Below are 15,372 nucleotides of genomic sequence, written 5' to 3' on the forward strand. Positions count from 1 at the left end.
GTGCCTCTTTTTTCTTTTTTTGGGGGGGGGGGGGGGGGGGGGGAGAAACATGTTGGGGGGGGGGAACAATGATTGAAAAACAAGTTCAGGCCCCATACTGGGAGAGGAGCGAAGAGAAGGGGACCAAGGGGTCCTGTCTCCTCCAACAGCATATGTGTCATTCGTTCTGCACGGAGCAGGGGGACAGAAAACAAGGCCTGGAGGGGGAGGAGAAAGGGAAGAGAGTTTGGGGCAGGGGGAGGATACAGAGAAGCCTGTTTTACCAAAGCTTGATCAGTTCCATTAATCAAGTGTCTACCAGCTGACTGATCAAGTCCAGCACAATACCACTTTCTCCACCTCGCAACATCAAAGGGATTGGATATGCATCACGCCTCCCCACCCATTGGTTTGTGTTCTGAGATCATTTTTTCAAGGGAGACTGACTAAAGTAGGCAGGCGGTATCTGTTACGGTGTGCCCCCCTTTTCTGCCCATAGCGCTTTAGACCAAGGATTGGAGAGGGAGTGTTTCAGACCCTCTCTGAAAACTCTAAATGCATCAGTGCAAGAAAGGGTAAGCCTTTGTTGGAGGATATTCATGCTTTTCCAACAAGGAATATTACAATATGCCATGAAAAGCCAAATGCAAGATGGAACAAAACTAGACATCAAGGCCGGTGTATTCTCATTTGTTGAGGTGTAGATAATTCATTTTCACCGGTGACAATTTCAATTTTCGGAGCTCACGTATCAATTATCTGGCCAGAAGAACGCCAGTTCCCTTTGATAAGAAGGGAAAGGGAAAAAAAGGGGCCACAAAGGGTTATTTTTTTCACTTGCGGTCTTCCTTTAACGAGGCAACTCAAATCCCCATTGCCCACCCCCCACTAGTGCAACTAGCAAGGCAAATTTGTAGCCGCCTGCTCGCACAGTATGAGCCCTCGTACATCATCTTAGATCAGCGATCACAATCAGACAAAAGTTTTTTTTTACAACGACCTTGTCGAAACGTTCTGGTCCGATGTTTCAACAACCACCATCCAGTCCAGCTGGTTGGAGACGAGAGGACTTGGGGGAACAGAGGTACCATGCTGGGCTAACACATCAGACCTGATCATGGGTTTTATCCCAACAACCTCTTGACAATTTTCTCTTTGTGCCCAGCAACCGCTAATGGACAATGACAGACTTGACGTTGATGTACTAAAAGTCACTATGGGGCAGGGAGATGCATACAGGGAAACCTTCTGCTGTATGCATCTAGTCTAGCAGTGAGCAGTACACATTACGATACATAGCTAACCAAACTGTAAACCTCATAAAACCACCCTGATTTTAATATCTGATTGGCTACATCATCTTTCCATTGTGAATTCAGCTCCAAAGTCTAACGATTGAGTTCAATGGGCTATCACTATTCCATTTCAGGAACATGTCTGTGCCAAGTCAATAGTACAAACACCTCTTGCATCGTTAACCATTTCTTCAACACTTCATTGAGCTATTCCATTGAAAATCACTCGGATTCCATTTGATACAAAAAGCAAGACCAACAGGTATGTCCTGTCCTCCCTGTGTATGAACTGACCGGACCACCAAACACACACACATCTTTCCTTTGGACCACAGTGACCATCTACCGCAGACAACACATCTCTCACTCCATCATTACGACCACAGTCTTTTTAAAGCCCGACATCGTAACCCCTTCCCCGGGAGGTGGCCCATGTTCGGACACCTCTCCCCACAATCACAGAGGGATCCCCGAAGAGCCACGCTTTGCCCCGTGATGGGCCGTCGGGTCTGAGCTGACAAGAGGCCATTGGAGAGCACTCTGACCTCTAAATTGGGCCTTCGTCTTCACCCTGGGAGGAGGTAATCCCCTCCTGAGAGAGGGCTAAGAGGAAAGAGGCGACGCCGGCTCCTGGGACTCTGGATTTGTCCCAGAGTGTGTGGGGCACTGACAGCACCTTCTGGCCTCGCACAAAGGGCGTAATGGAGCGAGACCGGGGCGGCAGTGAGAAAATCCAGTCCTCTGCCCCAAAAATACATCGGCAGTTGCCAGGGCAACCCTGCACCAAGCAAGTTTCTACCCCCCAAAACAACTAATTTCCCAGCTATGGTGAAGCAGCCAGCCAAGCCAGGGTAGTGAGGGGACTCACTGGAGGTTTGGATGTTCCCAGTTCCACTCGTTGGACAGGGAGCCTTAATCAAATTCAGGCTTTGAGGGATTTAGAACCAGTTCAACCATTTTTGGGTTGAAGTATAAGCCCTCAACAAAAAATGTATACTTTTGAAATCTATAACAAATTGGCAACGGAGGCCTGCTGAAAACTTGCCAGCCGAGTGGATCAAAGATCCATCATCAATACCGGCAGTGCTAAACCATTGGCTCTTGTCTCCTGTCAAACAGCTTGGAAGGGATGCTCTAACCATGGGTCAGGATGTTGGAGCACTGATAGAGGATCTTCAGGGTTAGGTTGGGTAAGAGTGGAAAGGCTTGATGACATTGGCCATATTACACCAGGAACAGAGGATGAAGGATAGGGTGCGGGGGGGCAAGGCAGGAGTTCTGCTTCAATGCATCTCAAAACAGGCTCTAGTGAGGAGCACACTCCCCTTCCCCTCCTTTTTCCCCTCCCCTGCTTCAAAACCAAGCACCACTCCCACATCCTGGGCTTTGCACACCTCTTTGCCCCCACATCTCTATCTCCCTCTCTTTTTCTCTCTCTCCAGCCCCCCCCCATCTCTTTGTATGTCCAGCTGGCTGCTCCACAAAGGCTCTGGATCGAGGTTCCAAAAGAGCTTCAAACCCCCAGACGCTTTGTTCTGCCCATTTTCCCACTCCCTAGAGACGGAGTTTGGTAACAGAAATGATAATAAAAATAACGGGTTAAAGCAAAAGAAAGAGTGAGAAAGAGTTGGATTGGCTGGAGCAAAGAACTTTGGGTGTGCGTCTTGCGCAGGCCCTAAACTGTCAGATTTGGAGCCTGAGGCAGCTGAAAGATGTGGTAATCGGTGGCATCTGCTGCATGGCGACCTTGAAATATCAACTGTTGTTGCAGGAAAAACATTTCAAAAGATACATTTCAACGACAACCCCCACACATTTGCAAATAAACTAGTCTCTGCTAACATTTCAACGCATAGGCCACATTAGTTTTCTACACCTCCCAGGTAAATCCTATCCAACAAGTGTCACTATGCTTCAAAACATTATACCACTCTATGGCAAAGATCATGTTTCATGGTAATCACATGCTCGATTACAGGCAAGGAGCCCCCCTATATCCCTTGTGTTGAATGATCTCAGATCCATCCCATGCCAGGCTGCACCACCCATTTCCAAGACTGTGTGAGAGGGACCTGTGGTGGTGGATGGGCCTGACCGTGTAGAAAAGGCCACTGTGTGGAGATGTGGGCCGGAACTAATAGGATTGGTTTTGATTCATTAGATTCTCTTTCATCATCCTGGTTGGAATTTCACTGCACGTCCCGTCAGGCTTTGCACTTTAAATAGGGGGCTGCAAGGAGCCAAGAGAGGGGCTGAGCAGTGGAAAATGAGCCCCTAGATTGCAAAAAGCATCATACTCTGTGGAATCATTGGTGATACTATCCTAACCACGCCACTGTGCAACAGAATGGTATGATTAGAGATAAATGATTGATGACATAAATGAGAGCAGACATCCATCTTACAGGTTACTTACTATCCTCTAAGGGGCAAAAGGAAACATGTTATTGTCATGGTGCTATGTTAGCAATAACATACCCCTGCTGTACCCCTACTGCTTGTGACTGGATTCCTTTTAGAATATATATTTTTTGTGATGTCTTTCACGATACTTCTACAGGCCTGGCATCCCAGTATCACATTTGTTGCAGTCTGAATAATATAGGGAAACTTGATATCGTATGTTGTCCTGGAGATTACATCTCATTTTAGGATTAGTGAAGATGCGTGTGAACGCTACACAATGCACACTTCTGATGAGCATTTATGCAATTTTATCTGAGAGTTGAAATGACAAAATAACTTAAAAACAATAGCGCCCATTGTTCAAGGAAATAAATGCTGCATTAAGTTTTTTTGTGGGACAACAGCAAAACCAGAATTTGTGCTTTCCCACTTTGTTTTATTGTTTGGGGGTATGAGACCGAGAAAGACGGCATCAGTCAGTTGAAAAATTTACATTTCAATGTAGTCGAGTGCAGATCCAATCTGTCTGGTTTAAATGCCGGCAAATGTGACAGAACACAGGATGCATCTGGAGTTAATGAACACGCTCACTCTATTTAACTATGTGAGAGGGCTACTACTTCACATCATAGTATGTCACAGCATTGCTACTGACAGTTCTCTCTTCATTCAATTTACTTGACTGACTTGAGAGGCTTCATGAATCAGACAGCTATGAGAAGTGTAATCAAAGAAGATATCTTAATTAACCAAAGTCACTCAAAAAGACACCTGGCTGCATCTGAACGTAGACAAACAGCGCTATGCATATCCTTAACAGGGCCTGCTTCAGCAGGACTAGGCCTGAGTTCTTTAGTGGCATTTTGATGCTGGATGATTTTGCTCGAAGGAATTAGTTTTCAGTAGGCGGGATAACCAACAATGAAATGTTTAATGAAGTTGTCTTGTAAAATATTTGTAATGTAAAAAAAATAAATACAAGTTCAGTAAAAAAAAAGTGAATGTCAAAAATATACATACACTTAAATTACAGCTTATCTAAGTTAACTAAGTCTTATCCTCTGAACTTTAGAGGCCCAAGAGATAAATCCATTCCGTTAATGCAACTGCTACCCCACCACTACAATTCAAACCTCATAGCTATCTATATACAAAACATATAATCTATGTCAGGGTGAGATACCAGGCAACATTTTAGCCTATCTTTAATGATGGTTGGCCCAAAACTCCCCCCAACAACAAACACAACAGTTGACCACAGAGAAAACATTGGCTCTGCCCATGTTTTGGTTCAGGTGCCAACTTGTCCGGTGCTCCATTTAACTAGGGCCCCTCTTAGTTGGCCTTTTCTCATTTCCAGTGCTGCACATACGGCCCTGGCCACCAGTCTAGCGAGTCAACTTGGCCTGGCCCCTCCGTTCTAATGTGTTCTCAAGGGCTTGGCATAGACGGCTTCCAGGAAATGCAGTGGCAGCAGGCCAAACAGAGCAACCAGGAAGCCCACACTGGCCACTGACAACAGGACGTATCGGCCGATGAAGAAAGTGTCTACGATCTGTGGGAGTAGAGAGATAGGGTTGTTATGTTCATTCATTGGTTGACCAAATATACTGAACAAAATGATAAAACACAACATGCAACAATTTCAAAGATTTTGCTGAGTTACAGCTCATATTAGGAAATCAGTCAATTTAAATAAATAAATGAGACCCTAAACTATGGATTTCACGACTGGGCAGGGGCACAGCCATGGGTGGACCTGGGAGGGCATAGGCCCACCCACTGGGGAGCCAGGCCCAACCAATCAGAATGAGTTATTCACTACAAAAGGGCTTTATTACAGACTAAGCCAAACTAACAGTACTCTTCTCATATTATGAGCCCCCCCCCCCTCAACACTTTACATGTTGCCTTTATATTTTGGTTCAGTGTAGATCAAAGTCCAAATGGATGATGAATGAGTTAGTTAGGATCGATGATGGTTTGTGTAGATCTGATAAATGGGTAACTTGTGTTTTAATTATCCTAATTCCTCTTTCTTCCAACAGATGTCACAAGTGAGCCACTGTAATCAGTGCTGGAGGGAAATGGGAAGGCAAGGCAGGCTTCTCTCCTCACACTTACTTCACTAGTGGCCAAATGTTTAAGCCAAATGTTAACATGGACTTTGGTAAATGTATTACAGTGTCTGACTTGACTTAGTAGATCATGACCCATGTTGCTCTATAAATGTACACGTTTCAGGCAGTAACTATATCGTACTCAAGCAAACATGGCCTCGTTCAATAAATGGACATGATAGGGCAAGAGACTTGTCAATAATGATGTGAGTAATAACAGGCCTTATTTTAAAAGATAATGATCACTCTCAATGTATACAATATGATCACTTGTTACATCATCCACTTGAAATGGCTCAAAAAACTAAACACTTAGGTAAGTTGAAACAATGGCAAAAATACAAATGATTCAAATCACAAAAAAATGATTGAATGCATTATGACCAACCTTCCTCAAAGAGACACTAACTACACTTAATATGATTCATTTAATATAATACATAATTCACTAAATCACAGAAGAGTCAATAGTACTGTGTTCCATCATCTTGGTCAATACAATTTCCAGCCAGTGTGTGTGTGTGTGTGTGTTAACTGGGGGCCCCTATGACTTAGATACAAGGTTACACTTGGACAGTTGTTGGTTTTACTGCGAGGCCTGTTGGAACAAAACAGAAGGACCTGGGGGGAGGAGTGGAAGAGATGACTAACCAAGAGACCCAACTCCCTGAAGACCTGCTCCACCGTACAGATGCCAAATATTACGAGGCGGTAACAACCTACTGCTGACTAAAGATAGGATACTGGGGCCTTGGTGGGAGCTTCGGGGCAGGGGTGGGGGGCATTGTCTCTGGCGGATGCAGTGTTCTCTCATTTAACGCATCTCATTTTCTAATTTGCCAATTAGCCAGCAAGCGGAGCCCAGAGCTGGGGCCCATGTTTTATTAATGTGGCATCGAGCCGTTCGGTACGGAGGCCCTGTCTGGGGCCGGCCTAATTGGCACTGTGATATTTTGTTTTTGTTTAACAGCAAGAGGTTAGCCGTTTCTTACACACACACAGACACATGCATACACATTCACACATTATCGTGGTCGGTCACACACACACAATCTCTTAGTAACACACACACAGTAGCTAGTTATTCAGAGGTAAGTCACATATAATTTAATAGGATCTCTGTGGTAAGGAATAACTGGTTGAGCCTCTTCTATAAGACCACCTTCTACAAGCAAATTGCATGTGTAATAGGTCTGCCCTTGTGTGTTTCAATAGGCTTGGGCTACATCATACCGAACTGTATGGTTTTTGATGTAATAATCGTTTAGTACACCAGTTGTAGACTATTGACAACTAATTACAATGTGCAATCAGCCGAATTAAAACTATTTTAGCTACGCTTGTTTATTTTAGAAATTATGCACTCCACCAATCATCTTTTAAAATCAATAAAAATATGTTTTATTTTTTACACATGCCTAAGATTTGAAACTAATTTAAAAGTCAATGAATATTTCACTACATAAACCTAAATACATTAACACTTTTCTGTGGAAAATAGATTTTTAAAGTATGACAGAGCAGCAAATAGTGAATTTATTCACATAAAAAACCATAATGAATCCATAATGAATACATCGTCGAAAATATATTGCCTGATTCATCGGGTCTGTGTGTCAGCTGATCTTGCACATTGGCCTAAACTAACAGGAAAACAGGCACAGAACCATGTCTACGGCCCAAATGGCACCCTATTACCTATATAGTGCAGTACTTTTGACCAAAGCCTTATCAAAAGTAGTCCACTAAATAGGGAATAGGGTGTCATTTGAGACTAGGTTGCAAATTTCAATAAATTCCCTGGTATTTCCGAAATCGAGAGGGAATAAGCAGGAAATCCAGAGTCGTCCAACCAGGGTTTCTGGAAAACCAGGGAATTTATGGAAAGTTCCCGTAATTTTGCAACCCTATGAGACACAGCCCATGCCTCTTTGTACTTCTGGTTTTCCCATGCACAGACAGCGCAGCAGGAAAGGCAAGCGCTGTGGTCTGTCTGTGCTGCGCTGCCTTTGGGGAGAGATAAACCAGACCAGGTCTTTATGACAAACACACCGCCACATGTTCTGACTGCAGCTCTGCAGCCAGGGCCAACAGGCCACTCTGCTTGGCCTACATAATGTACATGGGCCACAAAACAAAAGCCACCATGACAAAAAAAAAATGGGTTGCAGTTTACTTGTTTGGGACAAATCCCTCTGTGTTGTTCAGGGGAATCATTTGATGAGCGCAATACGCTATTCATATTCCATAGACCTTCATAGATGGGTTAGCTAATAATGACACGAAAATTATGCGCATGATTCAATGGGGCAGATGTCTGTAGCTGTGCTCGAATACTCATACTAACCATACTATTTGTGACGTGAATTGAGTATATAGTATGCTTATTGGTCATAGTATATGTATTATTATTGGATATAGTCAGTATACCAAAAGTTACCAGATGAGGTACTAAATTTGCAAAAATATGAAGTATACACACAAAGGACACTATTTCCGTACCCTGGGACCCATAATGCAATTCTTCAGGAAATTTGCGTGGCTTCACATCGTTTTCAGATTTGAAGAAAATGTTGGAAAATATGCAGCCAAAGTACAACGAGAGTGGATACAAATGAATTGCATTAACCAATTATAACAAATGTTAAGATAATGTTGAGCAATGTAATAAAGTAATGACTTTTCAAATAAGTTACATTACACGTTATGCTGGCTGACAATTTGTTAGCTACACTGTCCTTATGAACCACATAGCATATCATTACAGCAGTAAGTACTGGTATGTTAGTTGGCTACTTATACATCAAACTTGCCAGTATATTAACTATAGGCTATCTAACTACCCAACGTTTATTGACTTGATTATTCCTGTCATTCTTTGCTTAGCTAAATGGTATAGTCGTTGTGCGTTCTCAATGGACATTTGGGTGCTTTCGTAAATTCGCTCTGGCTATCTACTCCGAATTCAGAGCACTCTCGTCTGAGTGTACTAGAGCCCAGAATAATGAATTTACGAGCGCTCAACACCCGTTGAATATGGCAAGTGTCAGTAAACGTTGGCAAAAAAGCATATTTAAATTGTTGCCAGCAGCACAGTTACAGTCACCAACACTTTGGAAAACATAAAAACAGCCTACCCAGCTCTGCTAGGGCGAATAAAATTATCAGTGTGGTCTCATTTGTGTCTGGAAGTAGCTAGCAAGCTAGCCAACGTTAGCTTGGGTCCTTGACTGCTGTTATAAATTCAGAACGCTCAAATCAACTCTACCTCTTGGCCCAAGCGTCCCGTGTGCGCCCCGAGAGCGAAACACTCTGAATTTACAAAACAGACAATCTGACAATGCTCTGAATTTACGAGCGCACACTGGCACTTCACATTGAATTTAGGAACACACACAAAGTTGTAAAATGTCTAACTAGCAATTTGTTATGCTAAACTAGCTAGCAAGAGGTTGCATAGCAACAGCATCAACTTGTTGTCCTGAAGAGTAAGCTAATTTGCGTTGACTAGTGTTCTATTTGCACATGTGCATTTACGGGGCACCCCCCAAAAAATAAATAGCCCAGCATCACACAGTTCTTCTCCCTAAATTCCCTTTCCCTCCGTGTCTCATTCACTCAATTGCATGCGCACACAAGCTCCCGTTAGGCCTACAGAAATAGATGCATATAAAACTGTATCCAGCTGATGGGATACACAAGCAACATTCCTTGCAAAATGACAACAGTTTTATCACAAATTCAAAATGGACTGATATGTGTTGCAGTTTTGGAACGATTGTGTCCCGTCTATTTTCCACTTTGGCTCCTTTGTGAACCGCTAGTGCCGTTTAGAATTGTTTAGCCTAAGCTATAACCCCACTAAACATAGACAGGTTCCAAAAATGAAACTACGCAAAAACATTAGTTTGATAAACACAAAGAGTATATTTATCAGAATCATTAAGCCTAGACCTACTCAAACAGATGTCGTGATTGTAATTCATCACCACGCAGTGTTCAATGTGAAATTGTTAATCCATTTAGAAAATTCCAAAGAACAGGCAGAATAAACTAAATTGAACATCGGAATATCAAAAATACAGATTTTGTTTTGTAACCCTGAAGGAAATAGGCTTTCAACTCGCCAAATAGAGCCCCGTTTCAAATGATCACTGAGAATAACTGTTCCAGACGTTAGATGCTCATCACTTCGCAGTGGCAACTTTTTTCATTTGGAAAAATATGATATTTTATTCTATTATATTACTTATTTTTCTTAAACTATAAAATAGGTGTCTAGACTGTGATAAGGGCTTGGGAAATAAGAGTGTCTTGTCTGCTAAATGAATTAGGATTTGTTATCTATAATGGTTATAACAAATTAGCCATTGTCGCGCACTGTTGGCATAGGCCTATAGATAAATGCACACATGTTTCTTTCCAGTGCGGGCCTTGTGTTCTAAAAATATATGGGGGTATTTCAGTCGAGTACTCAAGTAAAAATCTGAAATGCCCATCCCTAGTTGAGTATCAATATTAGAAAACACATTACACCAGTGGCTCCCACTTCTAAAGAGAAACTTTGACACCCAAGAGCCTTCTGCAGCTGGCTGCCTCTACGCTGGAGTACGTTTGCACGTGTGTGTGTGTGTGCATTACAATTATATTACAGTTTTTTGCTTACCTCGATGTCTTTGAATGGTGACGGAGTCTCTGAGCTGCGGGGGAAGAACACCAGGATAAGAGTGGCAATGAAGGCCAGCAGGAAGACAGGGATGACGCCTAACCTGTTAAAAAAACAATACAGATATCATTTATATCATATGGGGTCAAATTGTATTCTTCAAATATTTTGACTGGTAATCAATCACTTTTGATTGTGTTCTTTAGGACTAATGCAAAATAGGCCAAGGTCATTGCAATCAACATCAATCAGCCCAATCAAATATGTATAACCAGTAAACTAACCCCTTTTTACACGTTTTAGTGAATCGATTCATTTTCTCAGAGTAAAATCTTGACATAACCATTTCAGTAGCCGTCAGAAACATCTGTCCCTAGACAGTAACAGTGCAAATAGCAGGCTGGTCTAAAGTCGAATAACAGTAGACCGAATACGGCCCTGGGCTAGCCATACATCTGTATAAAACATGTAGGGCCTAACTATTTGATATAATCTCTGAAATACATTATAATCCCTCTGAAATACATAATAATGTACAGTATAAACCACAAAAGTGTAAGCCTGGGATTTGATGTGGAACAGCCAGTGTGCAGCATACACCTATGAACCTGTGATTTCACCTCTTGGCATGGCGGTTGTAGAAGCAGGCTATTCGGGGCAATGCAAATGTACAGTGTGGTATCATGTCTGCACAAGATAATGTGTAAAAACTGTGTTGAGGTAGCCTATTTAGCTAGGCCTGCATGTGTGTATGTATACACAACTACCGGTAACTTACTTAGTTGGTCCAGTAGCTCTCAAAAGGATCATCCCGAGCACGAGAGCCACAATCCAGATAAGAGCAATGAGGAAAACCCCAGTGCCCACGCCCATTACCGTGCCAGCCATTCTTCACCAAAGGGTTAACCTAGCTAGCTGCTCACAGTCATCTTGAGGAGATTCAAGCGAGCTAGTTAGCTGCTCAGTCACGTCTTGAGGAGATTCAAGTGAGCTAGCTAGCTAACGTAGCTATATGCGTTAGCTAGCGCTGTTGTTCAGCTCAAGCAAAGCTAATTGCGTTAAATTGAGTTTCTGCAAAACAAGTTGCACCCTAGAATGCGAATTGCATCGTTTAGAACTCTAGACATCGCATTTTGCACCCGCTGATGACAGTAAAGTTAGCTACCTAGCTAGCTAAATAGCTAGCTCGTACACTCAACACAACATCCAGGCCTGTGAGCGCGTGCTGATTCAATAACTTGCTTTCCAAATAACTCAAAGTTTGAGACCGCTCGTGATAACCCACGACACCAAAAAATTGATTTCTGAACGCAAACAGAACTTGCACGAAATCACTTCTGTACTATCGCCTGCGTGCAAACTGTATAACTACTACCAGCTGGAGCCAATGGTTGCAAATAAACTTCAATTTCATAGGATAGAAGCAGCCTGGCAAAGTGGTTGTTACTAATACCGAATAGAGTGCTGGGAAGTGTAGTGTATTTCAAGAAGAAGGAGCATCTGAAATTGTGTACGCTCTCTTGGTTGCCATAAACAATGATGCTTTAACTTTGAATGCTTAACCACAATAAATCCAACTAACGTGATGTTGATTTTATCAGTGGGCAACTAGAATGCTTTTCAGACATTTTGCCAGTCACTGATCTTACAGCTAATAAGACATTTTTTAATTATTATTAATTGTTCAAGGGCAGAACGACAGATTTGTACTTTGTCAGCTCGCGGATTCGATCTAGCAACCTTTCAGTTACTGGCCCAACGATCTAGCCACTAGGCTACCTGCCGCCTATTGCCACTGTAACATTGGGATAATAGATCTTTGTGAATAATTTGATAAACCTTAATAAACCAATTTGATAAACCTTAATAGAAAATGAAGTAAAAAGTAAACGTGAAAGACACCCAGTAAAAGACTACTCGAGTAAAAGTTTTAAACATACATAACTATCAAAAGTAAATGTATAGATCGTTTAAAATTCCTTATATTAAGTAAACCAGACAGTACTTTTTTAAAAATGATTTTAGCCAGCGGCACTATCCAACAACCAGACATTATTTATACTAACGAATAATTTGTGTTTAGTGAGTCCGCCAGATCATAGGCAGTAGAGATGATGACCAGGGATGTTCTCTTGATAGGTATCCTGGTAAGCATTAAAAATGTAACGGGTACATTTGGGTGTCAGGTAAAATGTATGGAGTAAAAAGTACATTATTTTCTTTAGGAATGTAGTGTAGTAAAAGTAAACGTTAACTTCATAAAATCATAAAGTAAAGTACAGATACCCCCCAAAAACGACTATTTTTACTTAAGTACTTTACATCACTGCGTCATTGGGAAGTGACAGAATCTATCCATCCTCATACTGGATAACTGGAATGTTTGCTAATGTTTCCAATGAATGTAGCATATCAGTTGCTTGTCTGACGGTAATTTTTAATATGAGCCGACAGGGGGGCGGCAGACTCCACGATTTGAATAGATGCGCAGTGCTGGGGTTTGTGTGGTAATACTGAAGGGAGAGTAGTGGAGGTGATGGGAGGGGGGATACGAGGAGCCAGAGGGGAGGGGAGGGGTGGGGTGGTGTGTGGGGGGTGGGAGGGGTCTTACATGGCAGACGTCACAGTTTGTGCAAGGGAGTATAGGCTGTGTTGTCAGCCTAGTGTCAGTCTGATGAAGATTGGCATTCAGGTAAGCTGTCATTCATTTTCAATGTCAGAGCATGGAGCAGGCTAACACTCCAGCGTCTTTTTTTCCCCCTCGCCCTCATTACAAAAGGCAGCACATTATTCATACAGACAGGGCCATGCTAGGGAGAGAGAGCGGGAGAGAGATAGAGCAAGATAGACAGGGAGAGAGGGGAGGAGGGAGAACGTGTGTGTAAGGGAGGGAGGAGAGGAAAAGAAAGAAACAGAGAAGGGAGATACATTTTTGTACTGGATGGGAAGACTGGATGTTTTTTTCTTGATGCAGCGTATGGATTAATAAAATATGTTGGTTATGTTTCTGTTAATGGCATTTAGGGCACGTTTTGCGAGGTGTTTGCGAGGTGTTTGTAAGGGATATGGAGAATAGAACAATGTTTTGGTTTGAGAGAATAATCGAAGGACTGCACAAGACAATTTTAGACACTGCGCACGTGAACGCGCTTTCCACGCGTGACAATGTATCATGCTTATTGAATAATGATTTATTAATAAGTTATTATGCATTTTTCTATTTGTGTGATTAATTAATTGTATGGGCAAATATGTTTTGACTGACATAGCCTATATGTTAGGCCTTTTTCATGTGTATGGATTTGTATATTCTTCATTGATTTTGCAGTATATTCTTCATTGATTTTGCACCTGGATGATTGTCTTGAAATGGCATTGTATCCGGTCTTATCCTTTTCATAAGCGTTTTGTTATTGATAGGCTATAGGTGGAACTAATGTGTCCTCTTGTTTAAGGCAAACAAACGCTTTGCTGTCAGACTATGTTAGGTAAAGTAATAGTCTACGACTAACTTTAGGTTATACTGTGCTGTTTTGCACCACTTACAGGCTATACAAAATCCACAGTTGCTAATGTATGTGAAAGAAATATAAGTGTATGAAAGGATGTCAACAAAATGGTTTATGTGTGTCAAATGGGCTACATTAAAAGTATATTTCAGTGAAGACCATTGGGGTGCATTATTTTGCATTTATGGCACATATGGTGGTTAAGCTTTATCCCACTGGGTACAGACATCACTTCAATGTCTATTCCAAGTTGTTTCAACGTAATTTCATTGAAATGAAGTGGAAGTAATGTTGATTAAACCAGCGTGTGCCCAGTGGGATGCTAGTCAGTCTTTGTAGCCTAATCATTCGTAATTGGTCTAAAATACAAATGCCATAGTTAAGCAGGTAGACTGGTAATGATTTGTCAGTCAAATCTTGTAATAGCCTGAGCATGGCAAAACGTTTTTAAAGGTCCAGTGCAATAAAAAAACTTGTTTTTCTATTTTCTATACCTGTGTTTTCTATAGATGTTTCCACACTATGAGGTTGTAATAGTACTGTGCCCTTTTAATGTAAGAGCTGTTTGAAAAGATGGCCTGAAATTTCAGCCTGTTTTGGTGGGATGGAATTTTTGCCTGCCTGGTGACATCGGCATGCTGTAAAGTTAATAGACCAATAAGAAAGAGCGGTGCAAACCTCTCTGCCAATAACAGCAAGTTTTCAGTTTTCCCCTCTCCACTCAGACAACTCCCAGACAGTCTTAGCAAAATTCTTGCTTGAGAAATTGCTCTTTGATAAGAAGCTATTTTTGTTAATTTTTTACTATTTTAATTGAAAACAATCACAAGGTACTTCATTGCATTAATCTGAAATTGCGTAATATAATGTACTGTAATATACATGTCATTGCCCTTGTCAGCATGTAATCCATGTCTATCAAAAATAGATTCAGTTTGGCACTTTATTATTTCTATATTTTAAATAGGGATACAGAGGGTGATTTGTCTAAAGTGAATGGCTTGTGGCTGTCAGCATCACAGTGACTCCAATGTTTGCTTTTCAAACCTGAGGCATACCATGCAAGACCTCTCCAGACTGAACATTGGCTCTCTTTGTGTGGCACGATTCATTGCCCAGTCGCTACTTTCTATTTTAGATGACTTGTTTGTTCCAGAATTGGGCTTTTAGTGGGCTAGGCATTTGACAAGAACACACTCAAAGTTTTGCCACATAATTTGGAATTCACTTCAGTCGTGTATCCTCAATTTATTGCCATGTAGATTATAAAGAGTTAAGCTTTTTTGTCTTTCCCTCACGAAATTTCAATGTATAAAAAGGCATAGGGAGTTCTGATTCACTATCATGTCATGCCATACTAATGAGTTCAATATGTATCCATTTGCAATGTTTGGACA

At 41.7% G+C, this 15,372-nt stretch overlaps 2 protein-coding genes across 3 annotated transcripts in view; one reads left to right on the plus strand and one right to left on the minus strand.

The window, feature by feature from the left end:
- Positions 1 to 4,592: 4,592 nt before the first annotated feature.
- On the minus strand, positions 4,593 to 11,910 carry tmem218 (transmembrane protein 218). Its single transcript, XM_020485711.2, has 3 exons — positions 11,245 to 11,910; positions 10,467 to 10,569; positions 4,593 to 5,235 (listed from the first exon to the last, which is right to left on the minus strand). Exons 1-3 carry the CDS (start codon positions 11,352 to 11,354, stop codon positions 5,101 to 5,103), a joined length of 348 nt encoding a protein of 115 aa, XP_020341300.1. The 5' UTR covers positions 11,355 to 11,910; the 3' UTR covers positions 4,593 to 5,100.
- Positions 11,911 to 13,069: 1,159 nt separating this feature from the next.
- The window catches only part of LOC109892870 (homeobox protein PKNOX2), an 88,257-nt gene continuing 85,954 nt past the window's right edge, over positions 13,070 to 15,372 (plus strand). For both annotated transcript variants that reach the window (XM_020485712.2, XM_020485713.2), the window contains exon 1: positions 13,070 to 13,158. The gene's annotated coding sequence lies outside the window, so the exon portion shown is untranslated. The remainder of the gene's footprint in view (positions 13,159 to 15,372) is intronic.

Source organism: Oncorhynchus kisutch, linkage group LG6, assembly GCF_002021735.2.
Source record: "Oncorhynchus kisutch isolate 150728-3 linkage group LG6, Okis_V2, whole genome shotgun sequence".
NCBI lineage: Eukaryota > Metazoa > Chordata > Actinopteri > Salmoniformes > Salmonidae > Oncorhynchus > Oncorhynchus kisutch.

Coding starts and splice junctions, on each gene's coding strand:
- tmem218 (XM_020485711.2), bottom strand. CDS start 11,354: ATGGCTGGCACGGTAATGGGCGTGGGCACTGGGGTTTTCCTCATTGCT. Junction 10,570..11,244: donor AGAGCTACTGGACCAACTAA/GTAAGTTACCGG, acceptor TTTTTTTAACAG/GTTAGGCGTCATCCCTGTCT. Junction 5,236..10,466: donor CACCATTCAAAGACATCGAG/GTAAGCAAAAAA, acceptor CTACTCCCACAG/ATCGTAGACACTTTCTTCAT.